Source organism: Rhinoraja longicauda, chromosome 25 (assembly GCF_053455715.1).
Source record: "Rhinoraja longicauda isolate Sanriku21f chromosome 25, sRhiLon1.1, whole genome shotgun sequence".
Taxonomy (NCBI): Eukaryota; Metazoa; Chordata; class Chondrichthyes; order Rajiformes; family Arhynchobatidae; genus Rhinoraja; species Rhinoraja longicauda.
In genome coordinates, this window is record NC_135977.1 from 14,963,186 (window position 1) to 14,987,780 (window position 24,595).

At 42.7% G+C, this 24,595-nt stretch overlaps 1 protein-coding gene across 4 annotated transcripts in view; it reads right to left on the minus strand.

Annotated features, from left to right (window-relative positions):
• Positions 1-1,500: 1,500 nt before the first annotated feature.
• klhl22 (kelch-like family member 22) overlaps positions 1,501-24,595 on the minus strand; it is a 28,761-nt gene continuing 5,666 nt past the window's right edge. The window contains exons 1-7 of one of the 4 annotated variants that reach the window (XM_078421345.1): positions 19,598-19,730; positions 19,021-19,076; positions 17,409-17,574; positions 10,676-11,394; positions 8,267-8,459; positions 5,144-5,377; positions 1,502-4,129 (exon numbers count right to left, since the gene is read on the minus strand). In XM_078421345.1, coding sequence (XP_078277471.1) covers positions 3,752-4,129; positions 5,144-5,377; positions 8,267-8,459; positions 10,676-11,394; positions 17,409-17,570 — 1,686 coding nt within the window. In that variant the 5' untranslated portion in view covers positions 17,571-17,574; positions 19,021-19,076; positions 19,598-19,730 and the 3' untranslated portion in view covers positions 1,502-3,751. Of the gene's footprint in view, positions 4,130-5,143; positions 5,378-8,266; positions 8,460-10,675; positions 11,395-17,408; positions 17,575-19,020; positions 19,077-19,597; positions 19,872-24,595 lie in introns of those variants that run through there. The other 3 variants (XM_078421343.1, XM_078421344.1, XM_078421342.1) reach the window with 3 other exon arrangements.

Genomic DNA, 24,595 nt, shown 5'->3' on the forward strand with positions numbered 1-24,595 from the left:
GCAGTATGTTTTGATGTTACCCAGCACCAAGAAGGGTAGAAATCTGTTAAAGCCTTGAGCATCACCTTTAGATGTTTACTAATCTATGAACACAGCAGCCTCAGGAGAAAAGCAAGTGTGCAGACAGGCTGTCGTGGCTTAGAAAATCAGACTTAAATTTATATAAACATAGCACAAAAAGTAAGGAAATTTGTGTTTGGTAGATTATTTCTTTGTTGTAACAATGCTTCTTGGCAATAAATCTTATACCGTTGGAAAGCCTGTTTATTTCCCTTTTAAATGATGCCACATTTGTAAGGAACATGCATTTGTGGGATGAGCAGCAGAGCTGAGTATATGGGTTGCGCCCATGAAAAATTTGCCAAATCTTCTCTGCCAATGCCAAACAGCTTATTCGGCTGTTGCTATTGACTCTTGTTTTGACAATCAGGTGCCTGATAGAGTAACATCTTTTGGTGGAGGCAGTGTGATGGTGTGGGGCGGCATCTCCCTCACTGGAAAAACGAGGCTTGTCATCATTGGAGGCAATCTCAATGCAGAGATATCGAGATGAGATTCTGCAACCAGTGGCAATCCCATATCTCCACAGTCTGGGATCGAACTCTATCCTCCAAGATGACAATGCTCGCCCCCACAGAGCAGGGTTTCTCAGAGACTACCTCCAGAATTTGGGAGTGGAGAGGATGGAATGGCCTGCCAGCAGTCCTGACCTCAACCCCATTGAACACTTGTGGGATCAGCTTGGGCGTGCTGTTCGTGCCAGAGTGACCAACACAACCACGTTGGCTGACTTGCGACAAATGCTGGTTGAAGAATGGGATGCCATCCCACAACAGTGTGTGACCAGGCTGGTGACCAGCATGAGGAGGAGGTGCCAGGCTGTTGTGGCTGTGTATGGTTCTTCCACACGCTACTGAGGCTCCTGTTTATTAAATGAATAAATTGTTAAATTGCCAATATGTCTTGTTTCTTCAGACTTCAATCGTCCAATCCACCAAACAACACCGAACAAGAGTCAATGGCAGAATAAGCTGTTTGGCATTGGCAGAGAAGATTTGGCAGATTTTTCATGGGCGCAACCCACATACTCAGCTCTGCTGCTCATCCCACAAATGCATGTTCCTTACAAATGTGGCACCATTTAAAAGGGAAATAAACAGGCTTTCCAACGGTATAAGATTTATTGCCAAGAAGCATTGATACAACAAAGAAATAATCTACCAAACACAAATTTCCTTACTTTTTGTGCTATGTTTATTATCATTTCTGGACTTCCTAACATTTTTAGAACCAATTGAATTATTTCCTGTTGTGATACAAGTAAAGCATCAGCCAATCAGAACATAGCAAAGTAGCAAAAACTAAAGTGGCCAGTGATAGAGACTGCACTTTAAAATTCAGCAGGGTGCTTTCCAGTCACGTGGGAGGAGACCGGGCAGCATGCCGTCTAACCTGTCAGCACGAAGGAGGACTGCTTTCAGTGTAATAAGCTGAGATCTGTAGTCGGCAAGAGCCTGAAGAAACAGGGATAATCCTTTGAGTGGAGCCCTGAGCTGCTGATGGATGGGTTCCCACCAATGCACAAATCCCATCCACATCACTCCTGGAGTTTAAACATCTTTGGAACACACCGCTTTCCCAAGTCAGCTGAAGAATCAGAAACAGCAAGACAGATTGAAAATGTATTTAAACATACAAAGTTTTGTTTATTGTATTTCATGCAGCAAAAAAGTTACTTAAAAGTAATACGACTGCAGTTTTTGATTACATGAAACTGTTGCGCTGTTGAAGGGAAAGTTTGCTGAATGGAAAGTTTGCTGAATGGCCTCATTTCTGCAATAGCTTCATGATTCCATATTGAATTTCCTTCACTCGTCTTCAAGAGCTCATGGCTTGATACACTTTAACAAGCTCTCTCCAAATAACGTGCAACATTTCAGAAACAACACAGGCCTGGGGTACTCCGCCCAGGATCAGACAAGCTTTCCTCATTGATATTGTTCTTTCCCTCGATCAGCCGGCCAGTTGGAAATTTAGCAGACACAGGGGGACTGCAGATGGAATCTGCTGGAGGAACTCAGCAGGTCGGGCAGTATTTATGAGAGGAAGGAACTGTCCGTGTTTCCAGTTGAGACTGCATCAGGAAATTTAGTAAATATCTTGAAAGTTAATGCAACTAATTCTTGGCATGAGTCAGTCAAACTTCATGACTGGCTATTAACTTGTTGGTTACTTCACAGCGTTGGTTTGCAGCAGTTAAGTGAGGTGGGCATTAAATTCATACCACTCTTGAAAGATGCAGGAAAACTGATGCGTTTGCAGAGATGCTGAAGATTTCTTCCAAATGTACCATGGGGGTTTAAGGATAGTACAAATTTTGAAAATGAATTGAGCATAAATAGTGCACTCATTGATCATAAACAATTTACAGGTCAATAAATTAAGAGTATAACGCAACATGTTGGCAATTACATGCATTTATATGGCACCTTGACCATGGAAGCACATCCCAAGGCACTTCACAGATTCAAGGCAAACAGATGCTGAGCCACCAGAAGAGATGGGGGAGAATGCGAGTGACAGTAACTAAGTTAGAAACTTTGAAAATCAGCATCAAGGTTAATTAGAATGTTCTTTCATTTTTAGGGGAACTGGGTTTATTAAACACAGCCAAGTAGTACACATCACCAGTCTCATCACTGCAAATTCATTGGAAAACAAACTGGATGATGGCCCATTGTGTAAAGTGCGGCCCTCCTCTGAGGAGTCGTATAAAAAATAAATCAATTAAATTAAAAAAACCTTGCATATATATAGAAGTAACAAAATCTCCAAACCACTTTGCAGCCAGTGAGACACGCTGTCGTTAAAGGGTGCTGAGCAGAAAATGAAGCAAGCTCCCAGCTGTAATAACAACCAAATCACTGCTGAGAGATTGGACTTGCAGCACGATTTTTGTGCACAAATAGCACAAACTATGCCGGTGATCAGTGGTCTCTGAGAATCAGGCGCAGATACTTCCATGCACAACTTCACCTCAAAGTGGCTGATGCTTGCCTGGTGTCAGAATGGAAATTATTGCTGCACACGGTATAGGTTCAGCACACCAAGAGGGTGGGCCATTGTACAGCGAGGAATCCTCCTGTACTAAAGTAGTCATAGCTTATTCCCATCCATCTGTTAGGAGAATGTCATACCCTCTCCTGAGGACATTTCCAGTCTTGATCTAACTGGACAAGTGGCACCTCTGGCTGCAACATTCTTTTTGTACTGTGTTCAACTCTGGAGTGGGACTTGGACCCACCAGCTGATCACTCGGGTAAAAGTGCTAGTGCTGTGCCACGGTCAACATGGAGAGAGTTAGTTGGGTTTTGTCCTGGGGAGAAAAATAAAGCTGAGAAAAGGAGAGGATTTGGGACGTGGAGCAGAAATTTGGGTTTTGTGCTACAGTATGTGTAAATCAGCATGCTGACTGAAGCAGATTCAGAGGGAGCGGTGTCCCTGTGTTCCTGCATTCTGTCAACACTTGCTGAATAGACTTGCCCTGAGGAATGGCCACTTCAACAGGAGAATGGTGGGGGTGAGGCAGGAAGAATGGCATGTTCCCCTGCATATCAACCTCCTTCAGCAGGCAGGTCTACTCAGCAAGTATTGACAACCCAGACCCTTCAGGAGCAGAGTTAAGAACGGGAGGGAAAAGCAGATAGAGACAGTGAATCTCCATAGGGACAGTGTGACCTTCCTAACGGGTTCAGTCTTCGCTGGAACTGAGCTCCTCAAAATCGGAAAGCCCCACCAGTTCAGGAAGCATGTAGGCACGGCGGCGGCAGGCTCGCTGAGCTGGCTTTCGTGGCAGAGGATTTGCCCAGTCCTCTACCAGCCTTCTTGGGATAGTAAGGACGCAGCAGGACATGCCAGAGTTGGCACCTTCAATGTCTGGGGCTTCCTCCCAGCAGCCATCCGTCACATTGTATATGTGGACATAGTCTGTGCGGGTGTAGCGGTCATGTGACCTCCCACCCAGGATGTATATTTTGTTGTCCAAGGTGGCGATACCTGGCTCTCCGTGCCCAAAGGGCATTTCGCTCACCGTCGACCATTGGTCCCGCTCAATGTTATAACAGGAAACCTACACAAAGGAGAAACAGTATGAAAGGTTGGTTCAGTGAGCACAACGTATGCATATTCCAGGTCATCAGCACTGCATTAGATGCTCTTTACTCCATACAGGAGTATGGCTGCGCGTACCACCAGACTTAAGAACAGTTTCTGCCATCAGGCCATCAGGCTTCTGAACTCATAAACACATTTCAAATCATATATTTTGATTATTTTTAATATTGTCTTTTTACCTATTTTTAATATTGCCTTTTTACCTTTTACATATGACATATGACAAATAAAATTTATTATTAAATTTATTATTATTATAACCACATGTACACCTACAACCATACAATGCTGGTCCTGGGGATCCATGCTGAGCCAGGCAGTGTACTGCCTGGTTAGTGGGTCACAGTAGGTCACCACTGAGTGCAGCTTGGATAGACATTACATTTAAATAGTCACCATTAATCAATAAAATGTGTGGTATTGGGAAACGTTGAGGGAGGTGCCAAGTTTGCAGACACAAGGAACTGGTTGCTGTTTTACCAAAAAAGAAACACATATTGCTGGAGTAACTCAGCATCTCTGGAGAAAAATGGATAGGTAACAGTTTGGGTCAGTCTTCACTGGAACTGAGCTCTGGAAACATTGCAAATCTGAAGAAGGGTCCAACACGAAACATCGCCTGACCACGACTCCCCGAGATGCTGCCTGATCTGCCAAATTACTCCAGCACTTTGTGTTTTTTGGCTAGAAGAATATGTTTTAAGCACAGAGAAGGGGCAGGTTAGGGACGGAAGGAATTTCAGAGGACGGGCCTTGAAGTTGAAGGAGCGGCCGATATTGTAGAAGATGTAGAAAAGGCATAACTATCCTCATGGAAAAGCTGGAATTTATTATCCATGAAGCCCCCCCGCGGTGGTTTGAAACTATCCTTTCCAGTGACATATGGATAAATACTAGACATCAACTCTTTCCCACACTCTACAAAGCAGGAAGAACCCCACTTCCTATTCTCTCCTTGCACAGAGCTCACCTGCATCACATCCTGTCTGTAACCATTAGCATTATTGCTGCCACCCAGAAGGTAAAGTTGGCCTTGGACCGAGGCCATTCCATGCCAGGCTCGTTCTACTGAGGCATCAGCCTTTCGTTCCCAGTGGTTTGTTTCTGGGTGGAAACAGTGCAGCTCCTTCAAGTAACTTCTGCCACTTCTCCCACAGGCTACATATATATTCCCTGCATGCACTGCTCCAGCATGGGCATATAACTAAATGAAGAAAGAACAATGCAGATTATTTGCAACATGAACCTGGTCAAACAAAAGAACTTTGTTTGCTAAACTTGTATCTGAATCATTCACACCATCTTGTCCCAAATATGCATCTCATAAAGTGTGGTGACCAGAACTGCACACAATACTCCAAATGAGGCTTAACCAAAATGTTTCACAGCTACCACATGACCTCCTGACTTATACTCAATGCCCTGACTGATGAAGGCAAGCATACCATATGCTTTTATTTAACCACCCTTTCCACTTAAGTCTACGGGCTTGCACCCTAAGATCCTTCTGGAAATCAATGCTCCTGCCATTTACTGTGCATTTTCCCCTGACATTTGACCTCCCAAAATGCAACACCTCATACTTCTCAGGATTAAACTCCATCTGCCCTTGGTCCTGACATATTACCTACTTTGTCTTTGACATTTCCCTAGCTACCATCTTGCGCCTAATGTGCATAAAATGCCCTGGGATTCTGCTTAACCCTACTTGCCAAGAACACTTGCCATGGCCCTTCTTAGCCCTCCTAATTACTTGTTTAAGTTCTTATGTGTCCTGTGTTCTAGGTGAAAAGCATGTCAGGGGGTTTGCGTTCCACTTTATTCATGGGTTCAGGGTGTCTCTCGGAGGGCGGCATTTACTGACCACCTCTAATTGGGTGGTGAGGGGACAGGTTCCTGATCTGCTGTCATGCTTGTGGTAAGGAAACCCCATTCAACTTGCTGATGCGGGGCAGTTCCATCATTGGGGAAGAGTAAGCACAATGGGAAGTGCTTGCAAGAAAGAACATTGCATGACCTGGAATGCATCTTGTGGTTCTTAGACTGAACTGAACTAGAATGTACAGAGGGGAATACAAATGAAACATCTAGCAGCTGAGAAATAATGTAGGAGCACAGCAGACTACCTTAAGATCAAGCAGTCATGTGAACCATTTCAATGTATTGTATTTACCGTAAGCATCATTTGCTGCTGGGTAAGGACCAAATAAGTGCGTTCTATCACTTATTGAACACTCAGAAGCCTACTTTCCTGGGCTGATGAATGATGGAGATGAGTTAAGGAGAAAATATCATTCAGGAGAGTTGCAATATCCATATGCAACTACAAAATGTGACTGGAAAAAAAACAGAGGCTAAGATGTTGAGGGAGACGGTAACCTTCAGCTCTAACTGTAGTACAGTTCAGAATAGGTTGGTAATTCAAACTACAGATGACAGATCTATTTAATCGCTGGCTTTGATAGTCTCAACGTCCTGGCACAATGGTCCTAAAACGGTTTAAGTGAGGAGCTCTGACTTCCAGAAAATTTGTGATTATTTGAGAGTCAGTAAGACCTCTCAAAGACGGCTTCCGTGATTTTGCTGATGATAGACAGTAATTGGGCTGTAATTAGCTGAATTGGGAACATCCTGCATTTTGTGATGAGGACAGACCTAGTCAGGGACAAAATTAAAGTATTGGAAGTACTATTGAGCCACAATTAAGAACTATAGAGCAGGTACTGAGCCTGGAAAGGTTTGAGGGTCCCCTCCACCTATATCAAGAAGGTAGCTTCACATGAAGATTCCCCACCATATTCTCTTCTTGTTGCTACCGTTGGGCAGGGGGTACAGAAGCTTCAATACCACACCACCAGGTTTAGGAACAGCTACATTCCTACAACCATCAGGTTCTTAAGCCAACCTGCACAACTCTACTGCAATAATGGGACATTACAGACAACCTTTTGCGCTATTATGGACTTACTTTCTAATTGTGTTTTGCATTAATGGGGTTTTATTTGCAGTCTTTTCCTTTTCTCTGTCTTGTAGAAAGAATAATTTGTGTTGTCTCAGCCCACGTGCCTGTTTTGCTGCTGCAAGCAATTTTTCATTGTATCTGTACCACACCGTACTTGTGCATATGACAATTACTTAGACGACTTTATCCTTTTGTCCTCGCTAGGACCTTGCCCAGGGGATGAATGTTTGCCCAAGGTTACTCACAACTGAAAGTCAAGGTGGACCGGAAGACACTGATTGTCCCCAGTTCAGCATTGTCCTTACACTCCCCTCCAACACTTACAGCCATCCAGGCCAAGCCCTCTTCTCGCTGCTACCGTCAGGGAGGGGTACAGAAGCCTGAAGTCTAACATCACTGGTTCAGGAACTGTTACATTTGCACAACCATCAGATTCTTGAATTAACATGCCGAACCCTAATCCTACCTCGAAAATGGAATACTATTGATCACCACTTGTTCTAGCATTGACTTGGGACGTGTTTTCTAAATATGTTTTGCAATAACATCTTATTTTTCCGTTTTTTTCTTTTCACTACCCTGTAGAATTTGAGTGTAATTTTTGTATAATTCGCGCATTTGTATGTTGTCTGAGTGCATGTGCCTGCGATGTTGCTGCAAGATTTTAATTGTACCTGTACCTCATCTTACTTGACTTACAACAAACTTGACTTGACGAGACATTTCACTTCTGCGTGTCTATGAGGAATAAGTTGGCACAGTGGAGTATTGGTAGAGTTGCTGCCTTATGGTGCCAGAGACCTGGGTTCCATCCAGACTACAGATGCTGTCTGAACAGAATTTGTACATTCTCCCTGTGTATTTGTACGTTCTCTGGGTGCCCAGGTTTCCGTCCACATCCCAAAGACGTGCGGGTAGGTTATTTGGCTTTGCAAATTTTCACTAGTGTGTAGGATAGAACTAGTGTAAGGGTGATCATTGGTCGGTGCGGATTGGGTGGCCTGTTTCCACACTGTTTCTCTAAACTAAACTAATACATTAAGCCCTGCTCCCCACAGAGTATAATACCAAAACGGAAATAATACACCTGTCCACAGCTACATATCTTTGACAGTATAAATTTGTACATACCTCTTTTTTCAGTGGTTCCATATATTCCCAAGAATTTAACCGGGCATCATAGCGCTCCACTGCATTTAATTCCTGGTGGTAGTCTCGGCCTCCTATTGCATAGAGATACTCGCCCACTACACACACACAATGGTCAGCGTGTGGCTGTTGCAGCGACTGGATTCTCATCCACCTGTTGTGCCGGGGATCGTACCTTAAAACGGGAGTTAAGCCAACAAAATTCTCACTACTGTGAAGTTTTACCACAGTACTCAACTCATAACACAACAGTTTCAACAACGGCAGAGTCACAGCAGTTCAAATGCTCCAAAGTAAACATCACATGCATTGAAATGTAGCTTGTTCAAAGCCAAAATCAAGAATGTACATTGAAAAGTCTTTAAACAAGAGACGAAGCAATGTTAATTCAGGAATAATAAAAACAAAACAGATGAGATAATTGAAATATTTAACAGTATATCATCTTACTAACCATAAACATACATATTATAAGACAACATACATCCTCATTGTAATGTTAAAAACAGCAAATTCACTTGTAAAGCCCGATTTTTAAAAATTCTGATTAAATCATGTTTGAGGAGGAAGACACAAAGCTTATGGACAAGAGAAGATACAAACAGAAGATCATTATGGAGATACTTACGACACCCTGACAAACACCACAACTGAAAGAGCTGTGAAAAGGACGATGGTACTGACTGTGATGAAGCAGAACTGGATGAGCTGGCAGCAACGTCACTGTACTCCACAGCAAGTAATGTAGCAAGACTAGGTTTACTGTATTACACCTCCATTAAAATGGAAGAACTGGGAGCAGGTTAACATGGCACCATAACCCATAGTAAAGCAGGACAGGGTGATCGGGAGCAGGATCATTGTACTCCACACCCTGTAATACAACGTTAATGGGCGGTCACGTATTGGGTTACAGTAACTGGGAGACTCGGTAGGGTCACCGTACTCCACAGCCTGTAATACAGTGTAACTGGGAGATTAGTGGCAGAAGCATTGTACTCCACAGTACTGTAATAGAATATGAGTTTACCTTCCATATTATTGACTGGGACTGCCAAAGTGCTATGGGATTAGACGGAGCAAAATTTGTTATGTGTGTCCAGCATAGTTTTCTCAAGCAATATGCACATGGCCCTACTAAGTGAGAGGTCAGCACTCAACTTCCTCACGAAATGAGGCTGGACAAGTGGCTGAAGTGTCAGTGGGGGAGTGCTTTGGGACCAGTGACCATAATTCTAATAGTCTTTAAATAGTTGTGGAAAAAAATAGGACTGGTCCACACATTAAACCCTAAAGTGGGGGCAAGGCTAATTTTGAAGGCATTTGAAGTGAACTTGCAAAGGTCGATTGGGAGAGGCTGTTTGCAATTAAAGGGACATCAGCAAATGGGAAGCTTTTAAAAGTGAGAAAGGGAGATATCAAGGCCAACATATTGGCTAGCAGGATTAGTAAACTCTGGTTGACAAGGGGCATTGACTGTCTGGTCATATAAAGGAGACAGCATTCCTTCTCTCCCGAGATGCTGCCTGACCTGCTGAGTTACTCCAGCATTTTGTGAATAAATCAATATAAAGGAGACATATGTCATGTAGGCAGCCTGGATCAAGCTATCCCTACAAGAGTATAAGGGATGTAGGAGGACTTTTAAGAAGGAAATCAGAAGGGCACAAAGGAGACACAAGGTATCCTTGGCAGATAAAGTAAAGAAGAATCTTAAAAGACACTATGTTAAGAGCAAAAGAGAAGGTGCAAGAGACGGCAGATGCCTGAATCTGCAGCAAAAAAAAGAGAGCAGTTGGAGGAACTCAGTGGGTCAGATTGCGACTCTCCCCTGTCCCCTTCCACCTTTACCTCTCTTTCCAGTTTTACATTTCACCTCCTCTTTCTTCCATATCTGTCACTCTGTTTTCTCCATTTCACCTCTGGCCTGGAAAGTTAGTTCATATGAGATCCTGGATGAGCTAATCAATTGGATACAAAATTGGCTTGGTGCAAGAAAGTCAGAAATTGAAAGCGGAGGGTTATTTTCCGATACAATGCCTGTGATTAGTGGTATAGAAGATAAAACAGTACAGCACAGGAACAGGCCCTTTGGCCCACAATGACTGCCGAACATAATGCCAAGAAAAAATAATTTAATCTCATCACAAGAGACGTCTGACGGGTAAGGCAGATGAACTCAGATTGTGGATAGGTGCATGCGACTGGATGTTGTTGTCATTACAGAAAACCAGTTAAGAGAGGGATGTTTGAGGAAAAGGAGAAGGAATAGAGAAGCAAGAGCATGAACATTTGGTTGATAACTGATGAATGATTACAATGTCAGAATATACAAATTATTGACTAAAATGTATTCTCTGGTGCACAATAGAAATAGAAATGATGCCATACCTCCAGCAGCTCACCTCTGCTCTATACCCTGCGGTGTTGTTGTCCCCACCCACAAGATAAGCAAAATTATTTAAAACAGCAATGCCCTGGTTTGACATCTTTGGCATCTGTGCCTGGGTTAACGTTCGCCATTCCTGGCTTAATGGGCTCAGAAACTTGACTTCATCGCTCAAGTCTTCATCCTGGGGAGAGTACATCCCTCCAAATCCCACCACGCACTTGAATTCTGATCTCAACTGTGTCTGTGGTGTCTGAAGGACAGGCTGAAGGATCTCATTATGGTGATAGGCCAGGGCATCTGCTAGAACCTCCTTCAGAGGACAAGGGCTCAGTCGATTGTACAGTTTCTGAAATGTCTGCTGCTCAATCAGCGCAAAACGGACCATCTCCAGCAGCTTTGGTGGGTCATGCAAGGAAACCCGATCTCCCTCGATCTCCTCCTGCGTGTAGTGGTAAAGCAAGGCAGCTTCATAGACATCGTTCTCAGAGTTTGCATGCAGTTTATCACTGCTCAGCAGGCTCTGCACTTTGGCCAGGGGCAATCGACGGTAGGTCTCCGTTTTGCTGAAACTCAGGAAGTTTTCCAGAATGTGAAAGTCAATTCTGTCACTCAACTGTGTTAGATTATAGTGCTCAGCCAATCTGTACAACTCAAGAATGTTCTCGTCATCAATCCAGGAAACGAGGAAGTCACAGCAGAAATCAATCACCTCCGGAATCTGGATCAAGCAAACAGAAGGTCTTAGCATTCAAAATCATGCACAAACCAGTTCCACTAAGAATGTATCTCGATTTGGCAACAGACCTGGAGATGAGAATCAGGCAGCATGGAAGCATTCCCTTCAGCCCACTGAGACTTCACCGACCATCAAGTATTAATTTACTCTAATTCTGCACAATCTCATTTTTTATTCTCCTCGTATTTTCATCAACTATCCCACCTCCCCCCACCACTCAGATTCTATCACTCATCTCCACTTTAGGGGTAATTTAGTGGCCAATGAAACAATCAATCCCCTCTCTAAGGGATGTTGGGAGGAAGTACACACTCACAGGGGGGAATGTACAAACTGCACACTCAGCACCTAAGGCCAGGATTGAACCCAGGTTGTTGGAGCTGTGGGACAACAGCTCTCACTGTGCCAATGTGCCATCAACCTGTGTACTGCTTTCTGAAACCTGCACGGTCTCTCATGCACGAACGCAAGCCCCAGATGTCACCCAACCACGATCATGAACATGTACATTTTTGACCCTGGGAACAAGATATATACTTGAAAAGGACTGTGTTGGACAAGATCTGGAGTGGTACCAAATTAACAATAACTGCACTTCAAAAGCACTTTGGACCATCCTGGAGCATTGAAAGTTGCCATTTAAACAGATTGTTTTCTTTATTTTGACAATGGACAAATTTGCAGTTTAAATGTAGAATAAAATGATGCCATTTACAACATATTGTTCAGCATTCGCTACAGAGCCAGGGGTCATTTTTGACACTGAACTGATGGAAGTATTAAATTTAATTAGACACAAAATCCAAATGAAATGTCCAAAATTGCAGTGCCACAAACTGGCAAGTAATGTTTAACCACTGGAATTTTTGTAGCCTGTTTATAAAAACATATCATAAACGTTTCCGAGATCAGTGTGCTGTCAGGAAATTAATTCAATGGATGTGGGTAGCATTGGCCAGGCCAACATGTTTGGCCATCCTTAACTCTCCATGTACTGGGAAGGTAGCCCAGCACTGTTGAAGTTCTGAATGCTCAATGCACATGTTAATTACCTGAATTTGGCCTCCCCAACTACACTGGTGGGAGAATGAAATCTCTCCAGAAGTCTCCAGGCTTCTGGATTGCTTCCAATAATTTATCTCACCTAGGTGATTGTTGGGAAACGCATTGAATTAGAGCAGGAACAGGCTCTTTTGATTTAACAGCTTATTCACAGTTTTTCTCACAAGAGCAACAGCACATGGAAGAGATTTTGAGGGTTGTTTATAGCTTCTGTGGAACTATAGCTTCTGCAGGAGTCAGTGCCTCCAGATAGACAAGGTAAAAAAATGAAAAGTGGGAGAATGACAAAGAAAACATAGTTCACATTTTAAGCAATGATTTAAAGCAAGTTAGATGACTAATAGTTATATTATCTGAGATTTGTCAACATATTTAGAAGTGACATGCATGACTTTGGCATTGCACTGCCAGGCTGAGCAGTTAACAAGAACTGCCTTGGTCCTAAACCATACTTTTAAAGACAGCAACAAAAGACAGGGATTGAATTGCGAACTAACACAATTTACAAACATGATGGCCATTTGTGTTTTCAAGACTGCTAAGCCATTCAGTTTTGTTTTTCAGTCAAATTTCTGGATGCTCTGCACTTCAATTTCATTTATCCACCTTATTTCTAAACCACTCAACACATTTATGCAACAAATATCTATTTATTCCTTGAACTCTGAATTGATGGAGCATTTATATTTGAGAGAGATTGCTCCAGATTTCTATTACCCATGTCCAAAGGTTTCAAGTTTTAATTTGTAGATGAGAAAAATTGCATTGAAATAACAAACTTAATGTAGTTAAAAAGTCAGTTGGGTGCTTCAAGAAGTGTTATCAGATGAAATATGTCAGCCTCAATCAGAGAGGGAGAATATCTTTCAGACAGATAGGCAAAGATGTTTATAAAGGAAGTCAAAGAAGTTTGAAGAGAGAATTCCAGAGTTTAGTGCCTAGTAAGCTGAAAGTACAGTTGCCAAAGGTGTAATGAAGGGAGCAGAAAGGCACAGGAGGCCAGAATTGCACCAATGGAGAGATTTGGGAGATTTGTCCATTTGAAGGCTGTTCCAGAGACAGAGAGAGGGGGGCAGGAGGCTAAAAAAGGAACATAAAGAGGATAAGTGTAGGCAAAGATCTAGCAAATGGACCAGTGTGGGAAAATATGAAACTGCCCATTTTGGTAAAAAAATTAAAAATGTATATTATCTAAATGATTGCAGGTAATGGTGAAGCTCTGAGTCTTTCAAACTCTTTCTCAAGGGGCATTGGAGTTCAAGCCTTTGAATATTTTTATAGTAACAGATCTCCCAACATTTGATTTTACAAATTCATAATTTTGATGTCCAAAATTCAGAATTTTACATCAAAATTCAACTTTTCAGCAAAAAATTATGCACGCCAAATGCACATACTACATTCATGTGTGAAAAACGACTATTATTTCCAACAGTCTATACTTCTTGGACTACATGTACGTCAGGCCTATCATGAGTATATTCTGCTATTTATAGAAAGGTTATTGAACAGAGATACTTTTTGCAACACAAAGAAAAAATTGCTTTCTTTTGTTTTTTCTATTTTGCTTTTTCCTTACACATCCCAATTCTCTTTGCATTGAATAAAAGAACAATGGTCATAAAATGTATGACTAAGTTATGAAGAAAGAGTTGATATATGCGACTTGACTAAGCATACGGAAGTACTTGTTGACGTAAATTCACACATTAATTGATAATCAGCCCTAAAAGGTGGTAATTGACTTTTCTGCTGTGTTTTATATTTTAACCCCGTCTTAATTAATTAATATAGTTATATAATCTTGCACTCAAATTTAATATTTACTCATTACAGTTCCACCATTGATTTTCTGGCGCTCTTGGTTCAGCCAGCCAAGGAAGTCGGTTATGGGGATAGATGTGCCGGCTCCAGCTGGGCTGGAGTTCCAGAGCCCCAGCCGCAGGTTGCAAATTCAACCCACCGATCGGCCATGGAAGTCTCGATGAGGTTGAGATTGGCTGCCTTGCCCAGCCTAGGTGCCACATTTTTGGGGAGACTTCCAGGGCGGGGGGGATTTCTCGCTGAACCCTCTAACGACCTATAGTGGCCGAAATGACAAGTTGTAATTACCGAGTGTTTCGCGGAAAAATGTGAGGCGAAATCGGAATGGCGGAAATGAAATGATAAAGCGGAAACTTTCCGCCAAATTCGGAAGGGTTGGGAGGGGTGTAGTAGGTTCTTGATGAGCAAAGCAGTGAAGGGTACTGTGGTAGGCACCTTTATATTCTGGCTTTTTACTCCTACTACATTCAGTTTGAAGAAGGATCCCACTCTGAAACATCACTTGTCCATTCCTCCACAGATGCTGCCAGACCCGCTGAGTTACACCAGCGCTTTGTGTTTTACTTTTGAATGGATTACTGCATTTACAAAGTGGCATTATGCCACCTAGTGACTGAAAATGAATAATGCAGAAAAACATTAGAAAAAAATAGTTCTTCAATTAAAACTCAGCTGGCAGCTGATTATATTGGAATCTTGATAAAGGGATTACAAGTCTAAGGACAGGACCCAATGGTCATTTTTTGCTCTGGAACCTTGACTCTTCTTTTCATATCCATTTCTCTAGTATCCAAAGTTCTCTATCAAAGTACATTGCTCCTGTGACTAACTCTCCCACACAAGGTCATTCTTCCAACTTCCTATTCAACCATCCGTCCAGCAGCCCTATGCTCCTAGAAAAGCCCACCACTCCATCTTTTCAGTATCCAAACTCTGTCTCAAAATCTAACCTCCTGTGTCCCAGCTCTCCAATGAGGCTTCCTGCAACATTGCTCACTGAAGCCCACATTTCTATTCCTTTAACCGAGCACACAGCTGACAATAGCCTGTTTCCTTTGTCATCATTACTTTTTTTGCATATCTTTCATTCATTTGTTTTATATCTCTCTACATCTATATCTCTCGTTTCCCTTTCCCGACTCTCAGTCTCAAGAAGGGCTCGACCCGAAAAGTCACCTATTCCTTTTCTCCAGAGATGCTGTCTGATCCGCTGAGTTACTCCAGCTTTTTGTGTCTCTCTATTCAAGAGTCCCTAGTGTCTTTGCATGAGTGAAATGTCTGACAGTCCATTTCAGAATTGATATCTTTCCAATTAAGTAATTTGCATCTTAACGAAAGGTTCTGTAACGGGCACTATCCAGCTTGTTATCTACCAGAGAATTACTGTGGCCTCACAGGTCAAGAAGGCATTCGGCACATTGGCCTTCATCAGTCAGAGTGCTGAGTATAGAAGTTGGGAGATTATGTTGCAGTTGTACAAGACATTGGTGATGCCATATTTGGATTTTGTGCTCAGTTTTAGTCACCGTGATATAGGAAAAATGTTAAGCTGGAAAAGGTGCACAGACGATTTACGAAGATATTGCTAACACTCGAGGGCCTGAGCTATAGGGAGTGGTCGATCAGGCTAGGACTTTATTCCTTGGAGCGCTAGAGGATGAGGGGGTGATCTTATAGAGGTATATAAGATTATGAGAGGGATAGGGTAAATGCACAGAGTCCTTTATCCAGAGTAGGAGAATCAAGAACCAGAGGACATTGGTTTAAGGTGAGGTGCAGGAAGATTTAATAGGAACCTGAGGGGCAGAATTTTACTACAAAGAGTGGTAAGTATATGGAACAAGTTGCCAAAGGAGGTAATTGTGGCAGATACTATCAGAACATTTAAAATACATTTGGCCAAGTACATGGATAGGGTAGGTTTATAAGGATATCTGCAAGCAGGTGCGACTAATATAGATGGGTATGTTGGTTGTCGTGGGCAGGTTGGGCCGAAGGACCTGTTCTATGCTGTATGACTCTACTATATTCCACAGCCAAAGAGGTGGTTTGTACCGCTCAAACCTTGAAGCTGGAAATGCACCACAAGGAGGGTGGAAGGGTCAACTCTGATGTGATGCGCCGTTATCAAATGGCACTACATCTAAAATCAAGGTTATTTGGTGGCTATTGGTGGGAAATATTTTGATTCAGGGCCAGATTTGACACAACCAAACATTAATTCAGTTAAAGGAATCCTATGATCAGACAAGCATTTATTCCAATGATCATTATTATCAGAATTAGGCTACCAAGGAACATATCTGCTTTGATGACCAATCTCTTGATCAAAGGGATGTCTGCCTCTAAAAGAATGTGATGCAGTATGGTAGTAACGTAATGTTTGCCAAAACCTTCAGAAATGAGGCACCTCTGAATACCAACATCCAATGTGCATCTTGAGTGATTCATTAGGAAGTTAAATTATTGATATGATTGAACATTTGCTAGATATCTATAAAGACACCCCTCAATCAAATCTGCCAAGATCCTAAATGGGAACTGATGTAAGTGTGCCTATTTTAGATGACCGCATGATGCATATGAATGAAGGCTAAAGCCAAACTAAAGGAGATTCTATTAGTCGGTGTGAATCTAAGGAACGTGCACAATTAGAAATATCTGGCTTTTAGATCAAACATTTCTACAGTCACATGCGTTTTCATGCAGGTGGATATGGCTTTCACTCCAGTGATGGCCTTTGAGACCCCTCCACTTGAAGTACATCTGTAGATCCAGCAGATCCTGAAATCCTTGTGGACTTGGTGATAGGATATTCTGATTTATAAGAAAATAACTGCAGATGCTGGTACAAATCGATTTATTCACAAAATGCTGGAGTAACTCAGCGGGTCAGGCAGCATCTCGGGAGAGAAGGAATGGGTGACGTTTCGGGTCGAGACCCTTCTTATTCTGATTTGTCTCAATTCTGGTGAAAACTTTGATGCATCCCATGAGACTAAACCCCATGAACTTGTAATCATATTAAATTGTGTAATTCTTGGTTGGCATACTTCTCCCTCAATTAGTGTTTGTAATCAAGCCTGTGGGGGAAATTATTAGTCCATTACCTGTAGCTGACAAGCAGCCACCAGCACATCCTGCACGTTGTCCAGATTCAGCTCCATTTTGGAAGTGTAAATAAAGTCCAAAATTTTGCACATGACCACATAGGATATGTCATGCAAAAATATTTCTTTCTCCTGCATCTCCCGCAGTCCACCAGCAAACATCCCTCTGCAAACAAGAAGATACTGATCAGATTTCATTCCCATTGATATTATTGGGCAGGGATTTATCCAAGGTAGAAAAATTACTATGACACAAAAACTATAGTGAATGGAGTGGATTCAGAAAATCATCCATGAAAAGCTATAACCCTTCAGCAGCGGAAGAAATATAGTCTACCACTACTTCTAACCCCAATGGTCTGGCATATCTCACATTCTATGATTATCTTCAAACATGAGATTGTTCTTAATTCAGTATCAAGAAAATGGCAACACCACACCTGACACACCACACCCACCACCAAGCTGTCAGCTGCATAGTGGGAGAGTGTTTATGCTGAACAAGGACACAACTAAGTATCTCTACAACCCAGGTAACAGAACAATACTCTTTTTGTCTTTTACCCTTGCTCCAAAGCAAGCACACAGTGAAGTCGACCAGATAATGTGGAAAATGTCCAAAAGTGGGGTTCTAAATAGGGGTTCAAAAGAGGGGATGAGGATGGGTTAAAGAGTGGAAGGCAAATGAGTAAGAATCTGAGAGAGAAGCAGAGATACACTAGGAATTCAGGGAGGTGGAAGGGAAAGGATATTGGGAAAGAAGGGTTTTTTTTAATAAAAAAAGTTGGAAGGGGAGGGACATTGGGAAAGAAGGGAGAGAGGAGTGGGAAGGAAAGTTGGATAGAATGAATAGGATATATAAAATTATGACCATAGATAGGGTGGAGTCAGAACCTATTTCCCAGGGTGGAAATGTCCAACACTAGAGGGCAAGGTGAGAGGGGGAAAATTTAATAGAGATGTGCAGGGCACTTTTTTTTACACACAGGGAGTAGTGGAGGCCGAACGCATTGCCAGGAGTAGAGGTGGAGGAAAAAATGGCAGTGGCATTTTTAAGAAGCTTTTAGATAGGCAGATGTGGTGCAAGGTATAGAGGGATGTGGACCATGTACAGACAGATGAGATCAGTTTAACTTGGCATCATGTTCGATGCAAACATTGTGGGCCGTGGGGTTCGTTCACGTGCTCTACTGTTCTATGTTCTGATGGGTGGAAATGCCAAGGTACCAAAAGTCTTCTTGACCATCCTATCGTCCTGTGACGCTAATGGAGTTAGCCATTCTCAACCCAACTCGTCTAGCTGAACAAGATCCTACTGTATTTTTTGATAACCATCATCACTAATTACACCACCCACTTTAGTGTCATAGAACAGTACAGCACAGGAACTGGCTCTTCAGTCCACAATGTCTGTGCGGAACGATGTCAAGACCAACTCTAAACTGCCTCCACATAATCCATGTCCCTCCATATCTATGTATACATCCAAAAGTCTCTTAAACATCACTTAAACATCTGCCTTCACTACCCCTTGTGGCAGTGCATTCCAGGTACCCACCACCCTCTATAAAATCTTGCCCCACACATTTCCTTAAAACTTTGTCCCACTCACCTTAAAGCAATGCCTTTTCATCTGCAAATTTATTCATCTGCCTTGTACATTCTCATCTAAATTGGTAATATAAACAGTCAGCATGGCTTTGTAAACGGGAGGTTGCATCTGACGAACTTCATCAGGTTTTTTTGAGGAGGTGAAGGTGATCAATGAGGGTATGACGGTGGATGTTGTCTACATGGATTTTAGTAAAGCAATTGATAAAGAGCTCATGGTAGGCTAATCTAGAAGATTTAGATGATTGTATGGATTTGAAACTGGCTTACTGACAGATAACAGGGTTGTGATGGAAGGACAAAGCAAAATCGGATTGACAAAAAAATCTGAATTCCTCCATAATTTTAGGCATGCAGAATTGAAACAGGCATTTGCTCTTTGAGATACACCAAGAAATGAGAAGAATATACAGGTTCTTTTACTGCAATGCTTAATCAGTTAACAAATTAAATGCAATATTAGTCATCCATTGACATCTAAATAAACATTCATATCAAAACACTCACATAACACAATGCCCAATCACACCTGTGAAAAGCTAAAGTCACACAGCCAGCACACCTACACACACTCGTACCTAAAATAGTCACATGATGCTGCTAGAAGTATGCGGTGAGCTTCAATGGACTTTCCCTCTACGATCAGTATCACATCAAATAGACTTGCGCTGTTCCGGAGTGCAACTAGTCCATCCAGCAGTGACTGGGAATGTGCTGAGCTCTGATAAATCTGGCTCACTTTTTTCTGACTTCGCTGTTTGCCCTCACGCTCTTCTGCCATGGTCAATGTTGGTGTTGACACCCAGCTTTCCGGAAAACCTGTCCGACAGGTGGCTTTCCAGACTGACTGCTCTGAAAAATATTAAAAGATGCCAAAAGCATTCAGCTTAAAAAGCACAAGTAAAAGCCAGAATCACTTTTGATTTAATATTATTATGTTTATTGAGTTGACGTCAAAGAATGATTCAATCAGTTTTCAAGATATTAAGGGAAACTATTAGGATGGAGAGACACTGTATAGGCTGGTTATTGATCCAATGGCCAGGATGCATATTCTTACTTTTTGAGCCTACACAATCTAAAGTTTGAGTTTGTAAACATTTCTACACACAGAAAGAAGTATAAATATCAATCACTCTTCCACAAACGACAATTTATACTTGACCAACTGAGAATGATCATTCTCTGAGGCTGAGAATGATCATTCTCAGTAGACACAAAAAGCTGGAGTAACTCAGCGGGATAGGCAGCATCTCTGGAGAGAAGGAATGGGTGACGTTTCAGGTCGACACTCTTCTTCAGACTGTATCTGCAGTTCCTTCTTACACATGATCATTCTCAGCCTGTGTCTCAAGCTGAACCAGATATCTTACAAACCAAGGGACCTATTTAATCGAGCAGAACTCCTTACGTTAGATCTTACAATCCAACTTCAACTCATTTTATTCACTGTGCTTTCTGAGCCAATATCCATACACAATTCTTTGCTAATCTAAGAACTGGAGCCGAACTGATTATTCAGGAGATATCCTAATTAAATCAGCTCCCTCTGCTGTCCTAGTTGTATTAACACAGTAATGACAGAAATGAACCTCTGACTATCATACGACTTATAGCTAAACATCACACCATGAACTGCAATGTATCATCTCAGATTTTATTTTGTTATTAACCTCTCCTTCCCTAATGAGTTTTATAACCTACGAGACGACCCGTGGACCCGTTGTTACTAAAGGTTCTTTAACAACTGAGCAGCAGGCGGAGCGGGCTGTGCGGTGGCCGGTTAAATTATTTCCAGACTACCCCCTCCACCAGAATCAGTCAGATCCCCCTCCCCTGCAATGCGCAGCGATCCCAGTTTATACTTAAATAACCCTTGCATTTGAACCACAACCCCAATCGGCTCCAAACCCCTCCTGCATTGGTCTAGCACCCTCCCCATCCCCCAGAGTCAGTCAGATCCCCCACATCTCCCTCCCCTGCAAAGCACAGCAAGATCCCACTCAGATTATACTCAAATAACCCTTGCATTTGAACCACAATCCCAATCGGCTCCAAACCTGCATTGGTCTAGCACCCTTCTCATCCCCCAGAATCAGTCAGACCCCCCACATCCCCCTTGCCATTAACTGTATATTTTTCACTTACATTTGACCTCCTAAAGTGCAACACCTCACACTTGCTCGGATTAAACTCCACCTGCCATTTCTCCAGCTGATCTATAAACTGCTGTGTACTTTAATAGCCCTCCTCACAATCTACAATCCCAGCAATCGGTGTAATCTGCAAACTTAATAACCAACCCAGCCACGTTTACGTCCAAATTACAGAAAATATACTCACAAGAGCCAAATGAAACAACCCTATCACCACAGAAACAGTCCATTTGGCCCAAATGTTTTATGCACAAACTTATTACTTCTTTTCTTCCTACCCTTCCTATTTCCTTCTATTCCCTTTACCACATGTATCAATTTTCTCATTAAAAGTAAATGTGCTACTGCATCAAGCACTTTATGTGGCTGTGCATATATTATAATTATTCCATGTAAAGAAAAACTTCCTAAATTACAGGAGCAAAATGGAAAGGCCACGCGGAGTTGGTGATCGAAGTAACAGACAATTTATTAAAACTGGTGAGCACCAGACCAGTCAAAGCTGATCGCCCGAGTGTGACTTTGTAGCGTTTTTAATATTCTCAAATGACAAGATTACACAGAAACGTGATTAACAGTAAAACGAGGTGTTGATTACAGAATGGAGCTTATAGAAAGACTTAATTAGGTAACAATCAGAATCAAAATCAAATGATTAATCATGTCTAACTTTGTTGATAGTAGATCCAATTTTCTGTTACGATAGGTGCAACGATATGTGATCAGTAAAGTTCCTGAAACTTGGGTGTCCTCACTGCTGCATTCCACGATTTATTTTAGGCTTTGTCTGCGGGTCCATGTCACCACAATCCACAAATAGACACAAAAAGCTGGAGTAATTCAGCGGGTCAGGCATCATCTCTGAAGCAAAGGAATAGATGTGGCGGCGCCTAACAGCAGCGGCTGACTAGCAGTCTGTCCGTCTTTTTTTCCCCTTTTTTTTGTTGTGTGTCGGTGTTGGGATGGTTTTTATATATATTTTTTTGGTTGTGTATGTGTGGGAGGGGGTGGTGGTGTGGGTGGTGTGGGTGGGTGGGGGGGGACTTTTCTCTTCCTCACGGCGCGGGGTGCAGCTCGGCTGCGGGGCCTAACATCGCCCGCTGCGGCTCGGCCGCTGGACTTTACATCACCCGGTGCGGCTTGGCCGCTGGACTTTACATCCCGGTGCGGCTTGGCCGCTGGACTTTACATCCCGGTGCGGCTTGGCCGCTGGACTTAACATCGCCCGGTGCAGCTCGGCTGTGGGGCTTAACATCGCCCGGTGCAGCTCGGCTGCGGGGCTTTTCACCGCTGGTGCGGCTCGGCTGCGGGACTTAACATCGCCCGGTGCGGCTCGGCCGCGGGGCTTAACATCGCCCGGTGCGGCTCGGCCGCGGGGCTTAACATCGCCCGGTGCAGCTCGGCTGCGGGGCTTTTCATCGCTGGTGCGGCTCGGCTGCGGACTTTACATCGCCCGGTGCGGCTCGACCACGGGACTTTACATCGCCCGGTGCGGCTCGACCACGGGACTTAGCTGCGCAAGGCTTGGTCGCGGGCCTTTCATCGCCCGGTTCGGCCGCGAGACGTTTCAGCGCCCGGTGCGGGGACTGTGCGGGTCGGTCGGGGACGAGCTGTCTGTCCGTGGGCGTGGGGAAGAGAGTGGAAGTTTTGTTGCCTCCATCACAGTGAGGGGGTGTTTGGAGTCACTGTGATGGACGTTTGTGTTGGGGTTATGTGTCTTGTGTTCTTTTTTTTTCTTTCTATGACTGCTATGTAGTTTCGTTCGGTACTTCGGTACCGAACGACAAATAAAGCTCTGTTATACCTGTTATGACATTTTGGGTCGAGACCCTTCTTCAGACTGTGAGTCAGGGGAAAGGGAGATGGAAGATATAGAGAGATATAGAACAAACAAGTGGACCCGTTGGGCCCATTCCTCCTAGGGTTTCCATTGTGACTTGTTTCTTCTTTAAATTAAATTGCTTTAAAAAAAAATTAAAATAAATCTCAATGAAATAAATATGCTGTGTAAAATAAAGAGGCAAAGAGGGATCCGAGGTCTTTTCCAAAAATGGGTGGCAAAAAGTACCATAGTTACTCTCTCATATATCTCTCGCTTCCCTTTCCCCTGGCTTTCAGTCTGAAAATGGGTCTTGACCCAAACCATCACCTATTCCTTTTCTCCAGAGATACTGAGTTACTGCAGTTCCTTCCTACAGCACAATCCACATCCCTATTTACTAGTTATTAGCCTTCACTATTCTTTCCCCTACAACACTTTTATGATCTCTTACTCTGGGCTTATCCACAAATAGTGCCCGACAGTCCTATGAAATCAGACACAAAATGCTGGAGTAACAGTGGGTCAGGCAGCATCTCTGAAGAACATGGACAGGTGATATTTCGGGTTGGGATCCTTCATCAGTCTGAAGAAGGGTCCCGACCTGAAATGTCACCTATCCCTGTTTTCCAGAGATGTTGCCTGATCCACTGACTTACCCGAGCACTTTGCCTTCTTTTATAAATCAGCATCTGCTTGTTTCTAAATGCTATTAAATCAATCTGGTCATTGGTAGCAAAAACAATAGTCAAACAAAGACATTTTGGGGCAATATATGGCCAAAAAATGATCATGCTAGAGGGTCAATTTATGGGGCCGAAGCAATTATAAAAGTGGAAATGAGCAGTCTTGATAATGCACAAGATGAGAAATTTGAAACGCAAAATAATTTGCATCAACACATTTCTCACACACAAGGTGAGCAACACAAAGAATTGAAATTTAGGGGAAATCACCAGAACCTGTCAAGGATCAATTTTAATCTGTTTTTGACTATTTTATTTTCTTTCCGAACAGATGTATTCATGTAATTCAAAAGGAAACCTTCACATCCGAATCGCTTGTGATTTGTGATGGTAACTTCAATCTGAACAAGGGGTCAGAGAAATTAATGTAGGATAGGTCAACTAGATGGGAAGATGGGGTGGATGATGATACACCAATGGTCATAGAAACATAGAAAATAGGTGCAGGAGGAAGCCATTCGGTCCTTCGAGCTAGCACTGCCATTCATTGTGATCATGGCTGATCATCCAAAATCAGTACCCCGTGCCTACCTTCTCCCCATATCCCTTGATTCCGCTAGCCCCAAGAGCTCTATCTACCTCTCTTTTAAATTGCGCGGCACAGTGGCGCAGCCTTACAGCGTTGGTGCCTTACAGCGAATGCAGCGCCGGTGACCTGGGTTCGATCCCGACTACGGGTATAATAATAATAATAATAATAATATTCATTTATTGTCATTGCAACGAGTACAACGAAATTAAAAAATAGCCAATCCTGACGGTGCGTACAAACATATATGCAATAAATGCAAAAACAAATAAATACAATTATATTAAGTACAAAGATTTTTTAACGGTGTTGCGTAGTGCAGAAGG